We start from the raw sequence: 17,711 nt of genomic DNA on the forward strand, positions 1-17,711 counted from the left end.
GGCACATATTTCCTGGTTCTACGTGCTCACGGGAGTTGTAGTTTTTAAAGGATTATTGTTACCTTTATTTTTCTTGTTTTCGCTTGAGGGAACAATACATCATCTATATAAAATATATTTGGAAATATTCTAAATTGAAAAATGAAAATTAAGTCCATGTCTAATGACCGGATCCAATTGCGATCGACATTCTTAACGTGATCTTTTTTTGGTTAAAAAATGAATGAAACTTTATTGCACAGTTAGATACAGCTTGCCTTTATGGATGAATTAATTTTGACTTGAAGACCATCACGGGAGCTAGTGATGTATATACAAATGGACTCATCCCAATTTGTAAAGTTCTGAAAGCTCATTGAATCCATTGATGGCCGTGTTGAATTTAACTATCAACATCTCTTCTCTCCTTGACAATTTAGACTCTAGGTTTCCTCCTCTCGCATTCCTGTTCTACTTTGGAGATCACTGTCCATTTCAGATCTTTTATTGCATGGTTGTTAATTCTCCAATGATTAACCAATGGCGCCGTTTGCACATTCTTATTGATTCTCGATTTATGTTGGGAGATTCTTATTCTGATCTCTTGGTTCGTTTTTCCTATGTACAGTAAATTGCAGGGGCAACGGATCCCATATATCACGTATTTACTTTTACAATTAGTAAAGGATTCGTGTTTCCAATAGATTGAATTATGTGTGAACAACACTCCTTCTTCAGACAGATGCAAGTCCCACATTTGTGATGGCCAAGTACTGCCGGAAGGCCTGCATAGTCTCTTAGAGTGTTCTGTTTTATTGATGGCATCGCTGCTCGTACTATTTGATTTGCAATACTGTGATCTTTTTGAAAAGCAAAGAGCGGATTGAGGTTTAAAGAATGATCTAAATTCTTTATCAAATGCCAATTTTGATTGATGACTTTCTTCAAAACATTCGACTTTGGACAAAATGTTGAGACACAAACTATCCTTTCCAGTGGTGTTTTTTTGTTTTTTTCAAGTAGAGCTTCTCGAGGAGTCCACCATGCTCTTTCCATGGCCCTTTTTTGCAATTTTTTGGGGTAGCCTCTTCTTTTTAAATTTTCTAGCAGTTTCATTGCGTGTAACATATATTCATCTTTATAGAAGCAATTACGTCTCACTCGTAGGAATTGCCCATAGGGCAAGTTCTCCTTTAAATTCCTAGGGTGATTGCTTGAGAAATGTAATCCCTCTGTGGGCTTTGAACAGCCCACTGCTTTTTCATTGGTTGCTTGCTCTGCCTTTCAGAATTCCATTGCTTTCATTGGTGAACAGTGTGCATTTATCTCGCCTTGTGGCTGGTTTGTTGCTGACCTGGGACGGCCTCTGCGACATCGATCCTTTCACTTTCGGCCACATGTTAAGTTTCGATGCACTACTTGTTCTTTCTGCTCTCTCCTCGCTGCTCGATTTTTATTTTTGTTACCTGCTTGTGTCTTTGATGCTTGTGTTTTTTAGGACATTTAAGAACTGTGTGCAGCTGTAGCTGTGGCACTGCAGGGGCTGTGTATGCAGGGGCATTGGTCTTCAAAGGACCGCGCTCCTGTGTTGTACAAATTGTAGTTTTGGTACATTTAATTTCCTTACTTGTAATATTTGTGGCACATTCACTAACTGCACCACGTATAGCTGCGGCGCTGTGTATGCAGACGCGCCGGGCTTGAAAGGGTCGCGCCTGCATATGTGGCTTCCTGCTGCTGCATTCCCGTGCAGCTGTAGCTGTGGCATTGCAGGGGCTGTGAATGCGGAGGCACTGGTCTTCAAAGGGCCGTGCTTCTGTGTTGGATAAATTGCAGTTTTGGTACATTTTATTTCCTTACTTTAAAATATTTGTGGCACATTCACTAACCGCGCCGCATGTAGCTGTACCTTGTTCGATGTGTATGCGGACTTACTGGGCTTGAAAGGGTCGGGTATACGTATTAAATGTTTAACAAGGCTCCCTGCTGCTTCATTCCAAGTGCAGGGGTTTGAAGCTGGCACATCTGCGGTGCAGGCACTGGCCTTTAAAGGTACGCGCTCCCGTTGTATTATGTGTGTTGGTATGTTTTGCACATTGTCAGACTAGGGGATTGTAGTTCCACCAGGCGAATTATGGGAAGTGTAGGCCAACTGTGGCCATGCTTTCCACAGCTCACAAGGCTACAAGCTGGGGGCTGTTTCCAGGAAGAGAGCGAAGCATAACTCTTGTGATTTTCACATACCCCCCCTCCCTTCACACGGACTGCAATAAATGGAGTCCCTCACCTAAAGTGTACGTGCTCCTCACGTCCCCGATCGGAGTTTTATGTGTATCACCATGTCAGTTAAAGGGCTGCACATGTGGCCACACGGAGCTCTTCCTGTTACAAGCACGTGGCCGTGGGATCTGCACGCGTCTTGTTTATGCTGGAGCTCTCAGCATAGAAATCATAAAAAACACTCTTGGCTTGCTCTTTTCTCATTTATGTCTGCATTATAGATATGTCCTCAAACCTTTATATGTAGGTGGACCCCCCATGGTGTCCATCAAGGCCTTGCAAGGACCTCTCTTAAGGGTTTTTGTTCATTTATCAAGTGCCAGATAAGATTACTGAGTGCCTTTGCTTTGCAATACGCCATAGAAGCACTTATAAACAAGCATTGGCATAGCCAATAGGTCTCGCTTTTGGGACCTTATAAGTGTTTAGCCATGCAACAGTTGATGTTGTTGCACAAAGGATATTGTGCTGCAGGCGCGCAACACCCATTGAACGCAAAGGGTTTCAGCCCCCCCCCCCGTCGTGTGTGGCAGCCCGGGATGAGACAGCTTCCCGGGCACAACACAGCCGCACCCGAGCACTTCACAGGTCTTTAAAAGACCATTTGTATGTTAATGAGGCCTCACTGTTGCCTCGCTGTTGTTTCACCCCTTCTAAGAGCCCCTGCAGCCCGACTCTTGCTTAAAGATTCAGCCCCCCCCGAACTTTTTTCTTAGCCCCCCCCCCGCGAAATTTGTTGCGCCTCTGTTGTGCTGCATAACTAAATACTTATAAGGTCCCAAAAGCGAGACCTATTGGCTATGCCAATGCTTGTTTAGTGTAATGTTGTGTGTAATCTCAGCAGAGAGGCCAGTATTAGACTGTGCATGGAGTGTGGAATACTCTTTCGTGCATCTGGGCTCCAATGACGGATGGTGGAGTAGTGAGCAAAAGGTAGCTTGGGGCATGATTGTCCTTTACAGAGAACAGTTGCAGCTCAGGCAGCAGCAGTGCAAGCTTCTTTCACAAACACATAGCAGCTACCGCTCACCACTGTCAGCAATGAAAGCCCCTCTTGCTCCCTCCCCTTCAAACTACAGACATCAGTAGTGCAAGCTTCTTTCACAAACAGAAAGCAGGTACTGCTCAGACAACGTCGGCAGTGGAAGTCTATCCCTCTCCCTCCTCCCCCACTACAAGGAGTAGCAGTGCAAGCTTCTTTCACAAATACATAGACATCATCAGCCATGCAAGACCCCTCTCTCCCTTCTCATCCACTACAGGGAGTAAGTAGCAGTGCAATCGGCGTTCACAAAGAGGAAGCAGTGCAAGCGTCTCTCTGCCACCCACCCACCACAGGCAGCAGAAGTGCAACTTCTTTCACAATCACAGAGACCCCGTCAGCAGTGCAAGCGTCTCTCTGCCCCCCCATCCACCACAGGCAGCAGAAGTGCAACTTCTTTCACAATCACAGAGACCCCGTCAGCAGTGCAAGCCTCTTTCTCCCCCACCCACCACAGGCAGCAGTGTGCAACTTCTTTCACAATCACAGAGACCCCGTCAGCAGTGCAAGCCTCTTTCTCCCCCACCCACCACAGGCAGCAGAGGTGCAAGCTTCTTTCACAATCACAGAGACCCCGTCAGCAGTGCAAGCCTCTTTCTCCCCCACCCACCACAGGCAGCAGTGTGCAACTTCTTTCACAATCACAGAGACCCCGTCAGCAGTGCAAGCCTCTTTCTCCCCCACCCACCACAGGCAGCAGAGGTGCAAGCTTCTTTCACAATCACAGAGACCCCGTCAGCAGTGCAAGCCTCTTTCTCCCCCACCCACCACAGGCAGCAGTGTGCAACTTCTTTCACAATCACAGAGACCCTGTCAGCAGTGCAAGCCTCTTTCTCCCCCACCCACCACAGGCAGCAGAAGTGCAACTTCTTTCACAATCACAGAGACCCCGTCAGCAATGCAAGCCTCTTTCTCCCCCACCCACCACAAGCAGCAGAGGTGCAAGCTTCTTTCACAATCACAGAGACCCCGTCAGCAGTGCAAGCCTCTTTCTCCCCCACCCACCACAGGCAGCGGGAGTGCAAGCTTCTTTCACAAACACATAGACATCGCCAGCAGTGCAAGCCCCCTCTCTCCCTTCTCACCCACTACAGGGAGTAAGTAGCAGTGCAACCGGCTTTCACAAAGAGGAAGCAGTGCAAGCGTCTCTCTGCCCCCCCCCCCACGACAGGCAGCAGAAGTGCAAGCTTCTTTCACACTCACAGAGACCCCGTCAGCAGTGCAAGCCTCTTTCTCCCCCACCCACCACAGGCAGCAGAAGTGCAACTTCTTTCACAATCACAGAGACCCCGTCAGCAGTGCAAGCCTCTTTCTCCCCCACCCACCACAGGCAGCGGGAGTGCAAGCTTCTTTCACAAACACATAGACATCCTCAGCCGTGCAAGACCCCTCTCTCCCTTCTCACCCACTACAGGGAGTAAGTAGCAGTGCAATCGGCTTTCACAAAGAGGAAGCAGTGCAAGCGTCTCTCTGCCCCCACCCACCACAGGCAGCAGAAGTGCAAGCTTCTTTCACAATTACAGAGACCTCGTCAGCAGTGCAAGCCTCTTTCTCCCCCACCCATCACAGGCAGCGGGAGTGCAAGATTCTTTCACAAACACATAGACATCGCCAGCAGTGCAAGCCCCCTCTCTCCCTTCTCACCCACTACAGGGAGTAAGTAGCAGTGCAATCGGCTTTCGCAAAGAGGAAGCAGTGCAAGCGTCTCTCTGCCCCCACCCACCACAGGCAGCAGAAGTGCAAGCTTCCTTCACAATTACAGAGACCCCGTCAGCAGTGCAAGCGTCTCTCTGCCCCCCACCCACCACAGGCAGCAGAAGTGCAACTTCTTTCACAATCACAGAGACCCCATCAGCAGTGCAAGCCTCTTTCTCCCCCACCCACCACAGGCAGCAGAAGTGCAACTTCTTTCACAATCACAGAAACCCCGTCAGCAGTGCAAGCCTCTTTCTCTCCCACCCACCACAGGCAGCGGGAGTGCAAGCTTCTTTCACAAACATATAGACATCACCAGCAGAGGAAGCCCCCTTGCTCCCTTCTCACCCACTACAGGGAGTAAGTAGCAGTGCAATCGGCTTTCACAAAGAGGAAGCAGTGCAAGCGTCTCTCTGCCCCCATCCACCACAGGCAGCAGAGGTGTAAGCTTCTTTCACAATCACAGAGACCTCGTCAGCAGTGCAAGCCTCTCTCTCTCCCTTCTCACCCCAACAGGCAGCAGCATTGCAAGCTTCTTTCACAAGGACCTCGTCAGCAGTGCAAGCCTCTCTCTCTCTCCCTCCTCACCCCCACAGGCAGCAGCATTGCAAGCTTCTTTCACAAAGACCTCGTCAGAATGGCAAGCCTCTCTCTCTCTCCCTCCTCACCCCCACAGGCAGCAGCCGTGCAAGCTTCTTTCACAAAGACCTCATCAGCAGTGGAGGCCTCTCGCTGTCCCTCCTCGCTCACCACAGGCAGCAGAAGTGCAAGCTTCTTTCACAAAGACCTCGTCAGCAGTGCAAGCCTCTCTCTCCCTTCTCACCCACCACAGGCAGCAGCATTGCAAGCTTCTTTCACAAAGACCTCATCAGCAGGGCAAGACTCTCTCTCTCTCCCCCTCCTCACCCACCACAGGCAGCAGCAGTGCAAGCTTCTTTCACAAAGACCTCGTCAGCAGTGCAGGCCTCTCTCTGTCCCTCCTCACCCCCACAGGCAGCCGCATTGCAAGCTTCTTTCACAAAGACCTCGTCAGCAGGGCAAGCCTCTCTCTCTCTCCCTCCTCACCCCCACAGGCAGCAGCCGTGCAAGCTTCTTTCACAAAGACCTCATCAGCAGTGGAGGCCTCTCGCTGTCCCTCCTCGCTCACCACAGGCAGCAGAAGTGCAAGCTTCTTTCACAAAGACCTCGTCAGCAGTGCAAGCCTCTCTCTCTCTCCCTTCTCACCCACCACAGGCAGCAGCATTGCAAGCTTCTTTCACAAAGACCTTGTCAGCAGTGCAAGCCTCTCGCTCTCTCCCTCCTCACCCCCCAGGCAGCAGCAGTGCAAGCTTCTTTCACAAAGACCTCGTCAGCATTGCAAGCCTCTCTCTCTCTCTCTCTCTCTCTCCCTCCTCACCCCCCACAGGCAGCAGCAGTGCAAGCTTCTTTCACAATCACCGAGACCTCATCAGCAGTGCAGGCCTCTCGCTGTCCCTCCTCGCTCACCACAGGCAGCAGCAGTGCAAGCTTCTTTCACAAAGACCTCATCAGCAGTGCAAGCCTCTCTCTCTCTCCCTTCCCACCCCCTGCAGGCAGCAGCAGTGCAAGCTTCTTTCACAAAGACCTCGTCAGCAGTGCAGGCCTCTCTCTGTCCCTCCTCACCCCCACAGGCAGCCGCATTGCAAGCTTCTTTCACAAAGACCTCGTCAGCAGGGCAAGCCTCTCTCTCTCTCTCCCTTCTCACCCCCACAGGCAGCAGCATTGCAAGCTTCTTTCACAAAGACCTCGTCAGCAGTGCAAGCCTCTCGCTTTCTCCTTTCTCACCCCCACAGGCAACAGCATTGCAAGCTTCTTTCACAAAGACCTCGTCAGCAGTGCAAGCCTCTCGCTCTCTCCCTCTTCACCCCCCAGGCAGCAGCATTGCAAGCTTCTTTCACAAAGACCTCGTCAGCATTGCAAGCCTCTCTCTCCCTCCTCGCTCACCACAGGCAGCAGAAGTGCAAGCTTCTTTCACAATCACCGAGACCTCATCAGCAGTGCAGGCCTCTCGCTGTCCCTCCTCGCTCACCACAAGCAGCAGAAGTGCAAGCTTCTTTCACAAAGACCTCATCAGCAGTGCAAGCCTCTCTCTCTCTCCTTCCTCAACCCCACAGGCAGCAGCATTGCAAGCATCTTTCACAAAGACCTCGTCAGCAGAGAAAGCCTCTCTCTCTCCCTCCTCCCCCCCCCCACAGGCAGCAGCATTGCAAGCTTCTTTCACAAAGACCTCGTCAGCAGTGAAAGCCTCTCTCTCTCCCTTCTCACCCCCCACAGGCAGCAGCAGTGCAAGCCTCTTTCACAAAGACCTCGTCAGCAGTGCAACCCTCTCTCTCTCTCCCTCCTCACCCCCCACAGGCAGCAGCAGTGCAAGCTTCTTTCACAAAGACCTCATCAGCAGTGTAAGCCTCTCTCTCCCTTCTCACCCCCCACAGGCAGCAGCAGTGCAAGCTTCTTTCACAAAGACCTCGTCAGCAGTGCAAGCCTCTCTCTCTCTCCCTCCTCACCCCCCACAGGCAGCAGCAGTGCAAGCTTCTTTCAAAAGACCTCGTCAGCAGTTCAAGCCTCCCTCTCTCTCCCTTCTCACCCCCCACAGGCAGCAGCAGTGCAAGCTTCTTTCACAAAGACCTCGTGAGCACTGCAAGCCTCTCTCTCTCTCTCTCTCCCTCCTCATCCCCCACAGGTTAGCAGCAGCGCAAGCTTCTTTCACAAAGACCTCGTCAGCAGTGCAAGCCTCTCTCTCCCTCCTCACCCCCCACAGGAAGCAGCAGTGCAAGCTTCTTTCACAAAGACCTCGTCAGCAGTGCAAGCCTCTCTCTCTCTCCCTCCTCGCCCCCCACAGGCAGCAGCAGTGCAAGCTTCTTTCACAAAGACCTCGTCAGCAGTGCACGCCTCTCTCTCTCTCCCTCCTCACCCCCCACAGGCAGCGGCAGTGCAAGCTTCTTTCACAAAGACCTCGTCAGCAGTGCAAGCCTCTCTCTCTCTCCCTCCTCACCCCCCACAGGCAGCAGCAGTGCAAGCTTCTTTCACAAAGACCTCATCAGCAGTGTAAGCCTCTCACTCCCTTCTCACCCCCCACAGGCAGCAGCAGTGCAAGCTTCTTTCAAAAAGACCTCATCAGCAGGGCAAGCCTCCCTCTCTCTCCCTTCTCACCCCCCACAGGCAGCAGCAGTGCAAGCTTCTTTCACAAAGACCTCGTCAGCACTGCAAGCCTCTCTCTCTCTCTCTCCCTCCTCATCCCCCACAGGTTAGCAGCAGTGCAAGCTTCTTTCACAAAGACCTCGTCAGCAGTGCAAGCCTCTCTCTCCCTCCTCACCCCCCACAGGCAGCAGCAGTGCAAGCTTCTTTCACAAAGACCTCTTCAGCAGTGCAAGCCTCTCTCTCTCTCCCTCCTCATCCTCGGTGGAGCGGGAAGTTTAAAATACTGTGCCTGGTAAAATCGAGAGACCTGCTCCTTGCACGGGGGTCGTTGCTGGTGGCCTCCTTCACTTACCGCTAGCTTGTTGGTGTTCCCCAGGCCCGCTACGCTGTGTGTACCCTGCCATCGCCGCCATATCACCTCGTGGCTTGGAAGCGGGGAAAACTACAGCCCCCAGAGGCCCTAGCGCCCCTTGACGCTATCTACGCGCCCGGAGGCGCTCAAAAGCCCGCTGTTTCCTCGGTGGAGCGGGAAGTTTAAAATACTGCGCCTGGTAAAATCGAGAGACCTGCTCCTTGCACGGGGGTCGTTGCTGGTGGCCTCCTTCACTTACCGCTAGCTTGTTGGTGTTCCCCAGGCCCGCTACGCTGTGTGTACCCTGCCATCGCCGCCATATCACCTCGCGGCTTGGAAGCGGGGAAAACTACAGCCCCCAGCGGCCCTAGCGCCACTTGACGCTATCTACGCGCCCGGAGGCGCTCAAAAGCCCGCTGTTTCCTCCGCGTCGCGGGACGCGCGCGGGCGGGCGCCGGGCTAAGCCCGGGCAAAGGGCGGGCCGTCTGTGGCCGTCAGGGGCCGGCAGAGGCTGGGCTGGGCTACGGACTGTTTACCTCCGACACGGACTATAGTTCACGTGAGCTCTCCCAGTATTGTGGACTCTCTCTGATACGGTCTAAATATTGCCCTGTATATTTCATAGCTTGGTCCCTTACAGTAGCCTCAGTAACCCTTTATTGGTATATTGTTGCTGATTATGTCTAACGGTAAACATGTTAAACCGGTAGCTGGAACTGGTCTTATGGACAATTATCTTGTCAAAGTGGTCAATAAAATTAATAATGACCGAAGAGTATCCCTTGGCAAGGGGGGTCTCCCTGCCCTTTCTGATATTACCTCTAACCCTGAGGTTGTTAGTTTACCTGAGGACACAATCAGTGTAAGTACTTGTCCGGTTTTAACGGCCGTAGCTCAGGTTCATTCAGAGTGCTTGGTGGATCCTCTGGATACGTCCACAATAGATTTAGAGGAAGCTCCCCCTAGTCCGAGACCGGTGAGAGCTTGTAGGAAACAATTTAACAAAAGGGGGGGGGAGCACACTAAAAAAAGATCGGAAGCTCTACAACAAGCTCCTAATACTTCTGCTCGTGGAATTGCACTACAGGAAGGTAATAGCTCAGCCTGCATTAATCTATTACCAGACCAATTTGCATTATTAGTAGCTACCCTCGAGGCTAAATTTGAAGCCAAGTTAGCCGAGCACACTCAATCTTTATTGCTTCAACTAAGTACGGCTAATTTGGAGGTTAAGAGGCTTGGTGACCTTATAGCGAATATTGTGCCTGGTAGTGGTAAAACTAAGGCTTTAGACACGGGTATTGTTGGTGTCTCTGATGGCACATTAGGTGACTCTCCCCAGCGACCCACCAAGTCCCTTGTTATACCAGTAATTGTCCCCCCTGACCCTTTACTATCTAGTGGCTTAGTTAACCATTCTTCTATGGGTCAAGGTGGCATTTCAACCCCTAGGTTTGGAACTAATATCGGTTATACCAACCTTCCCCCAGAGTGTGCACCTTTTGTAATCGTTTTGACAAATGTGCCTACCGTAGAAAATCAGCATGCCCAGCCTCGTGACGAAACACATGAGTCCCTAAAAAATAAAACTGTGTCCTGGCTCAATAGAAGATGTGGTTTCCAGATACATTTTGCAGATCACATTTTATCCACTAGAAGGACTAAGTGGGTCGGGCCATCCCGAAAAGGCTGTAGTGGGGACTGTGTTATAATTAATTTTAGATATCCCCAACATGTTAATACAGTCCTGCTACGTGCAGCATCTTTGGTGGGCGACGCCAACAGTGTTGGTGTGCGACCTCTGGGCTATTTTTATAAGCACTTACTCAGATCCCCTAATCGTGCGAGACCAAGTCAACCCTTATTCATGAAATCTCAGACGCCTGTAGCCCCTCAAGGGTTTAACGCGGCTAATCTTGGTGAATACGGTTGTAACATCACTACCCATAATAGATTTGGGGCACTTTCAGGTTTGGAGGCCTGTGATTGACGGGAGGTTCCTGAGACGCAGGGGAGTGCGAGTCCGGTTGCTTTGGATCCTAGAGAAACTATTGATCCTATAATGAATAATGGAAATTTACAATCTAATTTTGATAGCACTGTAATTGATCCTGGGGAAATAATAAAAATGTTAAGCTGGAACATTGCGGGCTTACGGACCAAAAAGACTGATAACGGTTGGCTAAGGTTATTAAATCAATATGACATTATAGCCCTACAAGAGACTTGGGATAAGGATTGTGATTTTTGGATGGATGGTTTCACCTCCTATTTCGTGCCTGCACAGAGCTCTATAGCAGGAAGAGACAGGGGTGGTCTCATGTTTCTGATCTCAGTAAATATCATGGGAAGTGTTAAGAAGGTTGTATGTACCTCCCATAATTGCCTTGTACTGGAAGTTAGCCTGCCAAATAATACCAAGCTTATTCTAATTAATTGTTATAACTCTCAGCACGAAGAGTCCCCTAATGAGCACATCCACTGGCTGTCAAAATTTTTAAAATCCTATAAGGACAATCAAACCACTTTTTGTTATTACATCCTGATGGGTGATTTTAATGTACATCTATGTAAATTAAATTGCCATTACAGAGACAAGGATGGCCCACAATTCACAAACCCTCAACATTTTGAACATAGTCCGAGGGGGGTAGCCTTGGAGTCCCTTTTGTCTAATAATGATTTGTATGAAGTAGGGTTCTCGGACAAGAATACCCGTGTTCCCACTTATGCTGCTAGGGATAGTGAATCTATAATTGATTTTATATTTTTATCCGCGGGGCTTTTAAGGTATGTCTTTTTTTATAATGCCCTACGTTCTTGTTTTAGTGATCATAATCCGGTGGTATTGTTTTTAGCTAATGTTTTCCCCCTTATGGACAAATCAGCTTTGACACCCGCGTTGGTTACCGTGAAAGTTAAAGACCAAGGGAGGAGATTAAAATGGAGTAGGGTAATCCCTGAAGACTTTTTTAATTTAATCACCCTAAAGATTGGCCCACATTTAAGCACTTGTGCCGACCCCTCCTCTTATGGCAGGGATGTAATATTGGCTTTTGAAGCTATTTGCTTACAAGTGGCTAACGATCTCACCACAAAAGGCAGAGTTGTAAGTAAATCTGCCTGTGGTTGGTTTAATCATAGTTGTACCTTAGCCCTAAATCTACTTAAAAAAGCCCTTAATGATAAACCTAGAAACAAAGGGCTAGTCACACAGCTAAGGAAAGAGTATTCGCAAGTAACACAGGCACGGAAAAGGGAAATCAAACAAGATGCATGGGTAGCCCTAATGGATAATGCCATTCTGAAAGATAGCTCCAAATTTTGGGAAATTATTAATTCCCCTTTGCTATCCGGTTCCCAGAATTCTGTGCTAGAATTGAATATCTCTGAGGAGGACTGGTTAGGTCATTTTGAAATAATATATGGGAGTAATCTCGTAATGGACGCTTTTACGATACCAATTACCAGTTCGACCCTCCCCCTTATTAATTTCACCTTAGAAGAGGTGGAGAAAGCCATCGAGGGTACGGCCGGGCGTAAGGTGCCTGGCCCAGACGGGGTGCCTTCGGATATGTACAAGGCTAATCCTAGGTACTGGGCCAAAATTTTGTTAAATGTTTTTAACTCAGCGATCGTAACAGTCCCCCCGAAGTCGTGGTCCCATTCGATTATAATCCCAGTGTTTAAGAAGGGCCAAAGGGGTGACCCTAGATGTTATAGGCCCATATCCCTGCTGGATTCCTCGTTTAAAATCTTAGGAAAGATTATTCTGGCTAGGATAACAAATTGGGCCACAGAGAAAGGTGTAATTTCCAACGCACAGTATGGTTTTAGACTGGGGAGGGGTACAGAGGATCAATGTCTTAATCTGCACTTAATCATCGCAAAGTACACAAAAGCTGCAGGGGGTTCTCTTTTTTTAGGCTTTATGGACCTGTCCACGGCTTTTGACCTGGTTAACAGGTCTAAGCTGCGGTCAAAACTTCTGGAATTGGGTCTGGATAGGCCTCTTGTGTATTTTTTGACAGAACTACATAAAGACTTGAAAGCCTCAATAAGGATGTCTCAGGAGGGGAAATGTACTGCCAGTTTTAAATCTGGTAGAGGGGTACGCCAGGGTTGTATCCTTGCCCCTATGTTATTTACATTATACATAAATTCCCTTGAAGATAGTTTGCTAGCTGCATCTCTTGATATTCCACGGATAGATAGTACTCCCATACCCGTACTTCTCTATGCCGATGACACAGTTTTATTGGCCAGGACACCGCTTGGTCTGCAAAGACTATTGAATTCCTTTGGGGATTTTATGAAATCCTTGGACCTTGTGGTTAACAACGGTAAATCCCACACTATGGCACTGGGTAAGGGAAAAAACAATCATAAAACGTTTTATTGTAATGGAAATCTTATTTCTAGAGTGAAAGTATTCACCTATTTGGGAGTCGTTTTCGACGATAAGGGTACCTGGGCATCTCAACTAGCTACTAAGGTGAAAGCAGTACGTAGCTCCTCAGCTGCAATTTTGGGTTTTGCGAAAAGGCTGGGAGGGAAACCCTGTGAGGCCATCATAAAAATATATCCAGCAAAATCTGTCTGAATAGCTAGGTATGGGGCTGCAATTTGGGGGTACACTAACCCTGAACCCATTCAAAGAGAAGAGAACACATTTTTACGCGCTCTTCTTGGTCTTCCCCAATCTACAGCGACACACTCGGTCCACCTTGAACTGGGGTTAGGATATATTTCTGACATTATAAAAATTGCTCCAATTCTGTTATGGATCAGAACCTGGCTGAACCCGGACCTTACGCTGAATCATAGTATCTTGAAAGATTGCACTAAATTAGACAAATGGAAAGAAATCCAGTGGCTGTCCTATATTAATATGATTTCTAAGGAAATAGGACGCCCCGAGCTTTTTACCAATCCTGAAGGTTTATGTAAAGCAGATCTATCGTGGGTTAAAACATATTATATGAAGCACTGCGAGGTTGCCCGTGAATCTCAAGAGCTCTGTAAATCTACAGTAAGGGCTCACCTCTTGCTTAATCTATCTATGGCTATGCACCCGTATCTGTCAACGGTCACAAATTTTTACCATAGATGGCTTTTGACTAAACTCCGTTTTAATCAGATCCACTTAGTATTAAGTGTTCCACAGGGTTGGTTTAGGCCGGATGATGGGGTCCCTTGTAAATGTGATGATTTTTCTGCCCAAGATAGAATGCATTTTATGTTTTTTTGCCCTTTGTATTGTGAAGCTAGGAAAAAGTTCATTTTCCCTATTCTGAGAGAGGAAGCTTTCGTACAAGTTAAACCCGCATTATTGTTTTTACAATTAATGGAATCCCCTAGAACTATGTTTTGTGTAGCTAGCTTCCTCGTTGCTTCCATCAGGTCAAGGAGGATTAGACTGGCTGCATTGGAGGAAATTAATTAGTTTTTACAAATCCGATTCACCGTGTAATTTATTTTTTAAGTATGAAAATGTTGGGCTATTTTTAACTTGTTTAATTATGTATTGTACACTTTTATGATTTTAAATTATCGAATAAAGTGGTTTTCTGATTGATTGATCCCTCCTCACCCCCCACAGGCAGCAGCAGTGCAAGCTTCTTTCACAAAGACCTCGTCAGCAGTGCACGCCTCTCTCTCTCTCCCTCCTCACCCCCCACAGGCAGCGGCAGTGCAAGCTTCTTTCACAAAGACCTCGTCAGCAGAGAAAGCCTCTCTCTCTCCCTCCTCATCCCCCCCCCCCCCCCCCCCCCACAGGCAGCAGCATTGCAAGCTTCTTTCACAAAGACCTCGTCAGCAGAGAAAGCCTCTCTCTCTCTCCCTCCGCACCCCCCACAGGCAGCAGCAGTGCAAGCTTCTTTCAGAAAGACCTCGTCAGCAGTGCTAGCCTCTCTCTCTCTCCCTCCGCACCCCCCACAGGCAGCAGCAGTGCAAGCGTCTTTCACAAAGACCTCGTCAGCAGTGCTAGCCTCTCTTTCTCTCTCCCTCTCCTCACCCATCAAAGGGAGAGGCTAGGCAGGGACTCGGGGTACTCACAGAGGCCCTCGGAGTTCATGGTTATAGATTCCTTTGGGGAAGGGAGGTGCGGTTCTCAGAGATGCATGCTAAACAGCGTCTGGGCGTGGGGGGAGGTGACTTGGGGGCAGGGGTGGGGTGGTATTGGCGGGCGGTCAGCCCTCGCCCCGCCCTTTTCCCCCTCTCTGGAGTACCCTTGGCTGAGGTTCCTCCTCGCCTATCCTGGAGGGCTGCTGCCCTCTAGTGGCCGCTGGTGATATGACGCTCTTGTATGATTACCGGACGGATATGAAGACGGGCTATTTTGGTCACATTATGCCTAAGGAATGTTTCATTCAACATCGTATATGTGGCCACCAATTGTCTCCATTTTCATTTTATTTCTGTTCTGTTTGTTCTGCTGTGTTTAACCCCGTGCTGTCACACACTTCACGTACACACATTTTTACAAATACCTCCTTTTGTTAATGGCGGCACTCGGGTACCTGTTCAGGGCGGCGTGGGACATCGGTCACACCTACATCTCGATCTCTGCCCCTGCCAGGACATTTCTATCACTAGCCCCTCCCCCTTCAACGCAGAGTTAAACTGCCCATTGATATGATCATTGCAAATCTTATAGTGGTAAAACACCCCGAGTGCTTGACACGTGCCCCCTGCTCCTGGTACAACCGATGCCTGTTCATAACAGCGTTGAAGAAGTAACTGCTTCTCCCGATTGAACGTTTCCATCCCGGGGGTTCCCAGGAGCATCCCCAGGGGGGCGCAGTGCTTGTGTCAGCCGGGGGTCCGCGCACAGGCAGCGCCGGGCAGAGCCAGCGAATCCAGGAAAGGACTCTGCTGCCCGCAGAAGTCTGCTCGGGGTTACCCAAAAATATCAAACAAATGAAAACAAACGCAGGCCGAGTACCTCAAATCTAGAAAACAAGCATAAGGCAAAACAAATGACTCCGTGCTGAGGCCTCTGTGACACTCCCAGTCAGTGGTCGAAGTGTGTGTGTATGTGGGGGGGGGGGGGGGGGAGGGAGGGGGGGTTCACGGTCACAACGTGTCCATACTTTTTACATTTTAGGAGATAGGTTCCCCTACTTTTTGTCATAAGTCAACGGCCCCAGGACGGATGGTTCCGAGAGCTGAAATGCTTCAGCTGCAGGTAAGGCAGGGAGTCTCCTGTGCAGTGAAACCGAAGGCGGGCAGAAAGCTAAACAAGCCTTCCTGCCAGGGTGCTACTGCCTGAAAGAAGTGTAAATGTACAAAGCTAGTTAATCTACAAATGTAAAGGGCGCCTGGAAGCCGGTACTGGCTTTAATTGATGGAATCACTTGTAGCTCCCTGGTGACACACATTTATTCTTTTTTGAGCTGTGAAGTGTGCGCTTCTAAAAGGCAGTTATAAAAATTAATCTGCACTATGTACAGCCTGCAAAAAATCTATATTTTGGATTTTTTTATCTTAAACCTTTTTGCTCATTCTGTAGCAGCCTATGTTATACTGTGTGAAATGCAAGTTTAAAATAACATAACAAAACATGCATATTTGTAAGACGCACATCCCCCAGACGGGCATCTTGGCGCTGAGTAAGAGATGTTTATTGTTACCCAACTTGAAGAAATATGATTTCCTTCTCAGGGGTCTCACTGATACTTAGTCCATTCAAACCAATAATAAAGAATTTGGCACAGAAGCTGAAATATAAAAGAACATTTTTATTAAACTCAAATGAGTGTGACTACGTCACACAGAAGCCGTAGCAACTGAATGAGGTAGTCCATAGAATGGTCTTACTTCACGTCTTATATACTCTTTATCCTGCCCCAGGCATGTAAGGGAGTTGTACCACTTACATTCCTAAACAAATGGAAAATCTGGAGGGTCAGCAGGTGAGTAGCCTTTGGGGTTTTAACAGGATATGGGCAAAACATTATAATTACATAGTTCACAAAGGTTAATCTGATTTAGATGGCACTGCAGGGCATGACATGATTACATGTACAGTATCCCAACCCAAAAGTTAATCATTAGGAATGTCCCGAATTCAATCTCCAAAAGCCGGACAAACCTATAATTGAAAGCATAACCCATGTAATGAAGAAACATAAAAAAGAAACAGTAACAGATGATGAACAAGATAAGGCATGTGCAAGGAAACTAAAAGTTAACGATGTCCTGAACATTGATTGGCAATCTCAGACAAAGATCGATCAGGGAAATTGGCTTTGCGAGGTCAGTTTCAGGTGAAGAGGTCAGCTTCTTACAGTTCATTCCAGAGTCAGAAAGAAACCTAGTTAATGTATACATGGACTAAGAAGGCCAGGCCACGTTGTTCGCCAGGCTACCTTCACAGGCCTACGTGAGGGCAACACAAAATGGTGGCACAATATAAAATGGAGTCAGTCTCGAGAATTACAGAACCTCAAACTCAATGGTACTCATTAATACATAATCATGACTTACATGTTCACAACGCTTTCTGCCACAGACAGGGACCTCGTAACACTAAACCTGCACAAGGCACTATTCTCCACTTCACGAACCAGGATTTAGTGTGCTGCATTAACGAATAGAGGTTTCGTAATGTACAATAGTGTATTTCCTGACTGAAGAACATATTAATTATCATTTAAGTTGTTGTGTTATTTTATATGTAGTTATCGGAAGGTAAAAGACCGAAAAATTTACAGAATATTTAGTCTTTTAGCCACGCCCACATGCTTACTCACTTTTGCGTTTGGTTGTTTCCTCTCTGGAGTTGCACGGTGAACAAAAATGATGGACTGGAATGCAAGACTGCTGGAACAATTACCAGTATATGGGCTTAGCTCAAGTATTTCAACCGTCACAAATGTATGTTTTTCTCAGATACGGACAGAGATATAATAGATCAGTGGTGCTTGCCCCTTCCACTGTGATACAAACAACCCTGAAAAGGATGTTTTTCCCACTGACACTGTCTGGTTTTCACTCCAGAGGTCTCCAGCTCGTTTTAGGCCGGGGCAGCCAGCACTCTCTCTCACGCTGCACCGGTTGGGTGATGCTGATGATGTGTCCGCTTCTGTCTTTCTTCTAGACTTCTGCATCTTGCCATCATTCATGAAGTCCAGGACGTCGCTCTGGACATCATTTCTCTGGTCCCCACTGAGATGATGGACGTGCAGAATGACCTGTTCCAGG

The 17,711-nt window shown here is 48.3% G+C and overlaps 1 protein-coding gene across 1 annotated transcript in view; it reads left to right on the forward strand.

Moving 5' to 3' along the window:
- The window catches only part of NFKBIE (NFKB inhibitor epsilon), a 297,463-nt gene that overhangs the window by 183,629 nt on the left and 96,123 nt on the right, over positions 1-17,711 (forward strand). The window contains exon 2 of the mRNA XM_085610189.1: positions 17,608-17,710. Coding sequence (XP_085466315.1) covers positions 17,608-17,710 — 103 coding nt within the window. The remainder of the gene's footprint in view (positions 1-17,607; position 17,711) is intronic.

The sequence above is a fragment of the Triturus cristatus genome, chromosome 6 (genome assembly GCF_964204655.1).
Source record: "Triturus cristatus chromosome 6, aTriCri1.1, whole genome shotgun sequence".
Lineage (NCBI taxonomy): Eukaryota > Metazoa > Chordata > Amphibia > Caudata > Salamandridae > Triturus > Triturus cristatus.